The sequence below is a fragment of the Limulus polyphemus genome, unplaced genomic scaffold, assembly GCF_000517525.1.
Source record: "Limulus polyphemus unplaced genomic scaffold, Limulus_polyphemus-2.1.2 Scaffold373, whole genome shotgun sequence".
Lineage (NCBI taxonomy): Eukaryota > Metazoa > Arthropoda > Merostomata > Xiphosura > Limulidae > Limulus > Limulus polyphemus.
Window position 1 is genome coordinate 77,629 of NW_013665983.1, and position 9,747 is coordinate 87,375.

Sequence of the window (9,747 nt, forward strand, 5' to 3'; positions counted from 1 at the left end):
TAACAAGGTTTAACACTTTACCACTAACCTCTGTGTTTTTCCGCGCTAATAAGCCAAACTGTTCGAAGTCAAATATTTTTAATCTGTGCTCATTAATTCCCTACAAAAGCAAAACAAATACTGCTTTATATATTTCTGTTGTTTTTATTCAAAATTTACACTGAATGAAAACTGTACTTAGCTCACGTATGTCTCAAAATAAGAGCTGAATAAGGTGAAATTATGAAAGTGTACCAAAACATATATGACGTTTCCAAAATATTATAATACATTCTATTATTAATGTGTATGGAAAAAATACCCACTTCCACCATTACAAGTGCGATATATTATCTTTCCAGAGGCTCAGTGGTAAGTCTGAAGACTTATAACGCTAAAAAACGGGTTTCGATATCCTTGGTGGGCCCAGCACTGATAGCTCGTTGTGTAGTTTTGTGCTTAACAAGAAACAAACAAAGCTTTACATCGATATGTAGAAGCCTGAACATTGTCGGTTCAAGATGAATTATGTTATATCTGATAAATTCAAAATAATTTAATGTGTTTAAACACACCTAGTAAGAGCTTATAACTCTAAAAATCGGATTTCGATACTCACAGTGGGCATAGCACAGATAGCTCAAAGTATTCAACGGTAGAAGTTGTACTTTGTTAGTTGTTTTAATTTTTTAAAACTCTAACTTGATTGTTGCAGCGTGTTATTTTTATTTTTAAGTCAAAGTGTATACCGGAGGAACAACAATGAAAATGGTTTCTAAACTTTATTTAATTCCCTAAATTTCCACTCAATATTTCATTAAAATAAAATGTTTACGAGATCTTCAGGATTTGAGAAAAAGTTCTCAATATCAAATGAATAAATTATAATTTACTACATCTATCATTGATAAAACAAAACCCTGTCTACTCTTTTCTTTTTTGAAGTACTGGCATAAAAAGAGAGATTTCTCCCTTATGTAAACATTATTCTTCAACAAAAAAATGTTCTGTCTTAAACAAGTACTTGTGTTATATCATAAAATATGTGTTAAAAAATTTTGTTCCTCTGTACGTTTTTAAAATGATTCGCTGCATCTAAATGTGATTTTGATTAGCTTATTCAAGCGTTTGTGGTGTCATCTTGGGTTCTGGAGCCTTAATAGTTTTTAGATCGCAGTTTTGAGTTGGTAAAGTTGAATGCGGTTTAATGGTGCTTTTCTTTTCTGTCTTGGCTCTGAAGGTAAGGGACTCCAAATGAATGAAGGGCTGCTCTACTGTGACATTACAGACGTAAGAAAGAACCAATGAAAAAGCGGTGTTTCCAAGAAACAAGTACATCTGAAAAAATTAAAAACTTTAATTAAATTTAACCAGCGAATTTGATCACCGAAACTATTGTAAAAACCAAAAACGTAAGTTTAACCTATCAAGTTTTATCACTGAAAGTATTACCAAGGCCGAAGACTTACGTTTGACCTGTTGGATTTAAAAACTGAAATTATCATGAAGACTAAAATCAAGTTTATTTTCTCGAATTTAATTACTGCAAACATTATGAAGAACGTAGACTTAAATTTGATCGGTTGGATTTTAATCTTAAAGCCACGAGAAAAATAAACTTAATGTTTACTTGGTAAAACAGGTAGAAACTGAGGGTTGAGAGAGTTTATAGATTAAGAAAATTCCAATCTGTTTAACATTCTGATAACGATATAATTTAAGTAAATATGGGGAAAGTAAACTTCTCTTTGTTTTGCTCTTCTTTTTTGAATTAAAAAAAGACAAGATATTTAAGAGGAATAAATTATTTTTTTTCAGAAAATGTCATCAACTTTGAAGATACAACGACCCATAACGAATGCAGTAGAAAACAAAAGATGGCAGCTGTTTGTATTTTATGGTAATTAAGCATGCATATGGTGGATATTTTGTCCTTTTAAAATGACCAGTAAGGAAGAGACAAACTTTCTATGTGTAATATGATATTTCTAATGAACATTTTATGCTTTTAGTGAAGTGAAAGATCTTACCATTTCGAAATGACTAAGAAACAGACGTTCCTGGAGAGATCCACGTCGATAGAACAATACAAGCGGGTGTACCAAATAAAAGCAGTAACTTAGGTTGCTTAGCGGTATGAAGATTTTAGAGGATAGGAACTTGTTGATAATTCCTGAAAGTAGAAGAAGATAACAATCAATTAGAAACCTTTTATTCAAGATATCAGAAGCCTTATATACATTACACAACATTTTTCAATCCTTTAAGCTCGAGCCATCAGATGTTGATGACCAAAGTTTGACGATTGAAACATCTTAGGTAATGTAAATATAATTTCTAAATCATTGAATAAAACATTTATTGTTGTACTAAAAGTCATTATTATTTCTCTTCTTTTAAATATTTCAACTACAAATCCATAATGTTCATTTAATAATTTGGTTTTGTTTTAGGGTAAATCTGTATTGTGTCCGCTGCGGAAATTAAACCCCGAATGCTAGCGTTATAAACTCTCGAGCTTACAACTGAACTACTAGGGGACGACGATGAAAACTAGCTTAATCCGCTTAAGATTTTTATTTTTGTCCTTGTTGGTATAAATTTCATACAAGTGCAACTTACATATTTCTAAGAAGTTTTCAAATTCTATCCAATTGTATCACATAGTTCTAGCTTTTTCAAATGCGAATTGATAACATTAGCAGAGCTTATATGAAACAGTTCACAAGCTTTCTATTAATCACCAACTAATGAGTTTAAACAAAAACAAAGTAAACAGGATTAGTTATAAATAAATTACGTTATAATAGTGTCACAAGACTTACAATTAATAAACAAAATTGTTAATTTTTTTACTTCTTGGAACAATTACGAAAATTAGTTATACATTAAAAATCGGTACCCGATAACCACGGTGGGCACAACTCGGGCAGCCCACTTTGTAAGTTTGCGCTTAAAAAATTGAAAAAGAAGAAAAAGAAATTCGACACCTAAAGACATTGGGGTGTTATTTGGTGGATTAATATGGCAAAGTGAAACAGAATTACAACTACTGTAGACTAATTGTTCAACTTGAGTATTAAAACGACGAAACCCGAAGGTTCAAATAAAATGTACTGACATTACTTATGCATAGACTTAATTCACTACAGCGTCTTGAAGAACATTCTGGTTGTTGGTATGTTTCTTTTATATTTAGAACACGTGTCACAACCTTAGTACCCATGATATAAATGCAATGCAACGACCACTTCATCAAGAGATATGGAAAACCAGGCAATAATCCATGTGCACAGATCATATTAAATAGAATAATATAATTCTTGAAATGTGAATTATTTGAACTTTATCTTTCTTTTCACAGGAATGAAAACAATACACAAACATATTATAAAAGTAGTCTAGAAAGATATTTCTTTAAAATATACCTAATCGATACGTTTTACACGTAACGTCAACTAGTATTTCGAACCTAAAGTATTTGTTTCTTTTGCCAAAAGATATCTAAAAGCTTCTCCTAAGATTGAAATTTATTTGTTTGCATGAAACCAGTCTTCAAGGTAAAGTACTAGTAGTCTTATCAGAAACTAATTCGCTCTTGAAGATGTGTAATTTATCCGTGTCATGGTTGTACTAGTTCTTCAAGTAATTGTGATAAAAAAAGTATAGTTACTGCATTAAGTCATATTAAAAAGAAGAATTTCACGGTAAAGTAATATGTATTGCAATAGTTCCTCATGTTTTCCCCTTGATTTCTGATGAAAAGATCACTTGTTTCAGCCCTTTCTTCTAAGTTAGGCAAGTTTCACAAATCGTCATCTCTTATTAACAATCTTTGGTTAAGCCTATGCAAAAAGCAGTTGACAATCCAGCTTAAAGCAATGAATTTAACTTATGTTATAAGTGTTTCCAATGCCGTATTCTCAGTGATAATGTTTTCGCAAAAAAATAAGTTCACTAACAGAAAAATATAACAAAATATAAACAAATATATTTCTATGTCTTTCATCTCGGGGATAGACGTGGTTGTGTTATTGCAGTATTTCAATCTTAATGCTAAATACCTAAAGCGGCATAAATGAATACTACTTAACTAGATAGGACTGTAAAGACAATAATAGAACACACATAGGAAAAACCAACATAAGATAATAATAATCAAATGAAAGACATTTTGTTTTGAATTTCGCGTAAAGCTACACGAGGACTATCTGTGCTAGTTGTCCCTAATTTAGCAGTGTAAGGCTAGAGGGAAAGCAGTTAGTCATCACCACCCACCGCCAACTCTTGGGCTACTCTTTTACCTACGAATAGAGGGATTGACCGTAACATTATAACGCCCCCCCCCCCTAAGGATGTTCGTCAGGGCCAAACATACACATGTTCTATCCAACCACCAAGGATGTTCACCATAGCTCACCATACACATGTGCCATATAACCACAAAGAATGTTCACCATGGTCCACTATACACATGTTACAATAACCACCAAGTATATTGGTCAGGGCCCAACATACACATGTTCTATATAACGACCAAATATATGTGTAAGTAATCCGTAAACGGACACACATACACACAGAGAAATACATAGATAAATGTTCTTGTTCGTGTGAAGTTAACATCCCAGGTTTACGACTATTCTCAATGCCTGTCTTTTTCCTCAGATATAGCGTTGTGTTGACCTTCCATATTGCTTTATAATTTATTTGAACGTTAGATGTGAAAGCATTCTTTCTTACAGATAAAATATTTCAAGGGCCATGCTTCATTTGCATTAATTTATTTCGAAATGATTGACAACAAATCAGCACCCAAAGTTCACAAATAGAAGGAGACTAGATCATTCAATACCTAGACTGAAATGCATGTACATAAATAATAATTATTTTAGTTCAACAAAGGTTCTCTCATTCCGGAAAACAAATTACCCACCCACAATCTCATTACTAGACATTAAAGTAAAACATATGGCAGTTTGTTTGGGATTCAGGAGTGTTGTGCATGAGGCTTTCAAAAGTTATATGTACAAGTAAAGTGAAATTTAATATTTATAACTTTACCTCCATATCTAGGTCATCACTAGACATTAAAATAAAACATATGGCAGTTTCTTTGCAAATTTCACTTTACTTGTACATATAACTTTAGAAACCCTCATGCATAACACACCAGAACCAAATATTCATAACTTTACCTCCATATCCAGGACATCACTAGACATTAAAATAAAACATATGGCAGTTTCTTTGCGGTTCTGGTGTGTTATGCATGAGGGTTTCTAATGTTATATGTACAAGTAAAGTGAAATTTAATATTCATAACTTTACCTCCATATTCAGGACATCACTAGACATTAAAATAAAACATATGGCAGTTTGTTTGCAGTTCTGGTGTGTTATGCATGAGGGTTTGTAAAGTTATATGTACAAGTAAAGTGAAATTTAATATTCATAACTTTACCTCCATATCCAGAAATGCAGACAAAAGCAACCCAGCTGACTCCAAGGGCCCAGACTGTTCTGTGACAGGCTGCATAGACTGCAGCAAGGACAGGATGCATCGGTGTACCTCTTCTATATTGGTATGGTCCACACAGTGTTAACAGGCATAAAAAAATAGAGCAGGACCATCCTATCACTTGAACTTTCTATTAAGATAAGAAGTATTGAAGGATACGATTGTTCTTACAACTGTTGTGATGTTAAATATTGTGTGGCATCATAATAAAACAAATAAGATAATCAAGCACAGTTGGTATTATTACTTTAAATTATTTTGTTCATTATTAGGGTTAAGACAGCCATTTATCTAAATCAAGATAAGAGAAAGGTATTGAATACTCTAGGACCGATTATCGTTGAATTCTTGGGATTAGGTATTATTAGATAGCCATTATTAGAAGTGATCAATTTCCCCCTTGTTTGTTTTCGTTTAATGTTTTAAGCCTTATTTTCTGTGTTTATTAACGAAAATAAGTTATTTAAAGAAATAAAAAAGACTGTAGGAACAAAAGAGAAGTTTTCCAAACATGTCAACAACCATGACAGATGGGTTTTAATTATAATAAATGCAATATAATGCAGGCGGGTTATCGTAATTTGAAAAATAAGTATAATTTGGATGGAATAACTTTAACAGTGTTATGGAAGAAAGGGGTCTAGGTGTAGTGGTTGATTAGTCTCTTAAGCCATCCAAGCAGTGTCCTGTTGCTAGTGGTAGGGCAAATAGGATGTTAGGTTGTATCTACAGAAAGTTTGAATATAAGTCTAAATAAGTTATAATTTCATTGTATAAGTCATTGGTTAGGCCACATTTGGAGTATCATGTTCAGCCTTGGGCTTCTTACCCTATGAAGGACATTCAATTGTCGAAAATCGTTCAGAGGAGGGCTACTGGCCTGGAATGAGGGGATCTGATTGAGGTGTTTAAAATTGTTAAGGGAATTGATAGTATTGATGCATCACCTTTTTTCGTACTTAATGGGAAGAATAGTAGGACTAGGGGACATAAATATAAATATTTTGGCAGTCATTTTCATCTAAAACAGTTCTATTTTTCTAACAGGGTAGTTGTGTTTGGAAAGTAAATTCAAATGAGCATAGGAGAAAGTTTGGTAACTATATAAATGATAAGGGCTGACTTTGAGGGGTTTTTATTTAATTATTTTAGTTTAAGGATGGAACAGCCTAGATGAATCAATAGGTTCTTTGTTGACCCTAAACAATATGTTATATTTTATGTTATTACCAAAGAGAGTATAAATATAAATATTTAAATGCTGTATAATTTACATTACAACAGAATTAAATAATAATAATAATTTAGAGATCATAAATAAGTAAATAAAATAGTTTATTCTATTATCAAACGAAAAAACACGGATCCTGAACTGAAGCACTGACACGACCGCTTAAATTAGTTTTAGAAGGATTAAATAAGATAGCAACTTGAGCAAATTAACGGAGTTTTTTCTCCAAATCAAACCTTTTTACATTGTTATAAAATCAAACTTGTTAGGATTAACATATTATTAATTTGAAAAACTAGTATATTTAGAAAGCACACAAACAATCGAACCTTTACATAATATCTCACCTTAGTCAGTAGTACAGAGTGCCATCTGATGATAACATAACCAAGACCAACTCCAACACAAAATGCTCCGACGTGGGAATACGGTTTGGTGTATACAAGGGTCATCACCTCTTCATAACGTCTTTAAATATTGTAACAATTTATTACTAATAATTCATCATTTTATTTCATACATATTTGAAGTTGTATAGGGTAGGAATAACGATATTATAACTATATATCCTCCAATTAAGTTTATATGTTTTAGTTCTAAATTTGATAAAATTCATAAAAAAAAATTATATATACATGTATATGTATATGGTGTGTATATGTGTGTCGAACAAAAGGAATCTTTTTGAAATTGAAAGATTATCAGACAACTTTCCCTGAAAAAATAAAAGTATGATATAGTTTTACATATACTGTTTATTTTGAATTAAAAATGTGAAACCATACGGAGGTAAGGGATGTTGTTATGGCCCAAAGCTAAACAATGGGCTATTTACACTATGTCTGCTGTAGGGAATAGATCTTTGGATTTTACCGCTGGTCCACAGGCAGACAAGAATTAAGTGATAGACACCAAGGAGTTTTGGGTAAGATGTCAATCAATAAGGTATACAAATACATTTTAGAAATACTGACACTGTATGTTTTGTAACGTGTTATCACAAAACAGGTATTTATGTTTTTATATAAAAAACACAACTTAATACCTACTTGTAAGATCCAACTGAAAACAAAGCTGTGGGTGGAAGATGGTATAAATATGTGACAACCCCTGTCAGAACAGCACCACCTAGCAGCATTCCCATATTGCAAATCCATCCAAGTACTGGCCAGCTGAAATTCCGATTATATTAATATACACTATATCCTACCGTCTATCTTCACAACTATCCAGTTTTAATCGACTATATCAACAAGTATTGGCATGACTTGTATTTCTCTATAAATACATCTAGGCCCTCCATTCTAAATTCCTACACCATATAACTGAACGCATACGACGAAATACAAATATTGACTTATATCGTGATATACTACACACTGATTTCGTAAATTATGCTATCAAGTATACATAATAAATGCTGTACTGAGTAACTTAGAAAACAATTCTAGACCTAACTCTTTATCTTTTGTAGATTTCCACATTATTCCAACAAACTGCTGAGTAAATAACTCGCTGCAACACCATCTTAATGGGAAAACGTATGTAAATATGAAAGGTGTAATAGAGGACATCGCCATGTTTTCCCTTCAAAGCCTAGTTAGTTCTTTAATCAGGGCATTAACATCCTGATTGTAAGATGGAAAAACATCATTGATAAGAATGGAGACTATTTTATTTAATAAATGTTTTGTTTTGATATATAAGTTGTTCAGATTTTTTCATCTAAAAAGAAACAACATTAATTTCTTGACGACCTAATACAACTTACATTCCAGCTTCTCTAAAGTTTCAGTATAAAGATAAGCCATTTGTTTGTTTGTTTTGAATTTCGCGCAACGCTACACTAGGGCTATCTGCGCTAACAGTCCCTAATTTAGCGGTGTAAAACAAGGCAACTAGTCATCACCCCCCACCGCCAACTCTTGGGCTAGTCTTTTACCAACGAATAGTGAGATTGATCGTCACATTATAATGCCCCCACGGCTGAAAGGGCGAGCATGTTTGACAGGACGGAGATTCGAACCCCCGGCCCTGAGATTACGAGTCGAGTGCCCTAACCACCTGGCCATGTCGAGCTAGCGATAAGCCATTTAAAGTGATGACTAAACAAAGCGATAGTTAAAAACCAGTACAAACCTTTTCGAGCTATTTTGGGTGAAAATTCCATGTTAGAACGCAAAATAAATGACAACATAAATGGTGGAAAGTTGCACAATGAGATATCTGCGCTGTGCCCACCGCAGAGATTGAACCTCAATAGTTTTTGTCGTTATAAGCCACCAAGTTACAGCTGAGTCAAAGAAGACCAAAAATTCTAACAAACTTAGCTAAACTTTATTGAGTGGTAGTATTTTTAGGTATTAGTTAAACTTTATTGAGTGGTAGTATTTTTAGGTATTAGTTAAACTTTATTGAGTGGTAGTATTTTTAGGTATTAGTTAAACTTTATTGAGTGGTAGTATTTTCAGGTATTAGTTAAACTTCATTGAGTGGTAGTATTTTTAGGTATTAGTTAAACTTTATTGAGTGGTAGTATTTTCAGGTATTAGTTAAACTTTATTGAGTGGTAGTATTTTTAGGTATTAGTTAAACTTTATTGAGTAGTAGTATTTTCAGGTATTAGTTAAATTTCATTGAGTAGTAGTATTTTCAGGTATTAGTTAAACTTTATTGAGTGGTAGTATTTTTAGGTATTAGTTAAATTTCATTGAGTAGTAGTATTTTCAGGTATTAGTTAAACTTTATTTAGTGGTAGTATTTTTTAGATATTTTTACTTATGATGATGGCTTAGACTTCAGTAAGACGATATAAATAGTCATTTTGACTTTTAATAAATTTATGTGCACTTTAAAACGTTCAGTTGTTTATATTAGGTTGTCCAGAAATTAATGTCGCGTTTTGGAACACTTTCATTAATCACCATCTAAAAAACGTACTTCACCTATAATAGTTAAACGAACCGCCTAAACGTCACGTTAGTGTAGTATATATAATGTGTAAAGTTTAGTATAC

General features: G+C 32.3%; 1 protein-coding gene across 1 annotated transcript in view; it reads right to left on the minus strand.

The window, feature by feature from the left end:
* Nucleotides 1–825: 825 nt before the first annotated feature.
* Nucleotides 826–9,747, minus strand: part of LOC106457787 (O-acyltransferase like protein-like) — a 13,728-nt gene continuing 4,806 nt past the window's right edge. The window contains exons 4-8 of the mRNA XM_013917233.2: nucleotides 7,781–7,903; nucleotides 7,079–7,199; nucleotides 5,444–5,630; nucleotides 2,010–2,152; nucleotides 826–1,317 (exon numbers count right to left, since the gene is read on the minus strand). Of these exons, the coding sequence (XP_013772687.2) occupies nucleotides 1,096–1,317; nucleotides 2,010–2,152; nucleotides 5,444–5,630; nucleotides 7,079–7,199; nucleotides 7,781–7,903 (796 nt within the window). The 3' untranslated portion in view covers nucleotides 826–1,095. The remainder of the gene's footprint in view (nucleotides 1,318–2,009; nucleotides 2,153–5,443; nucleotides 5,631–7,078; nucleotides 7,200–7,780; nucleotides 7,904–9,747) is intronic.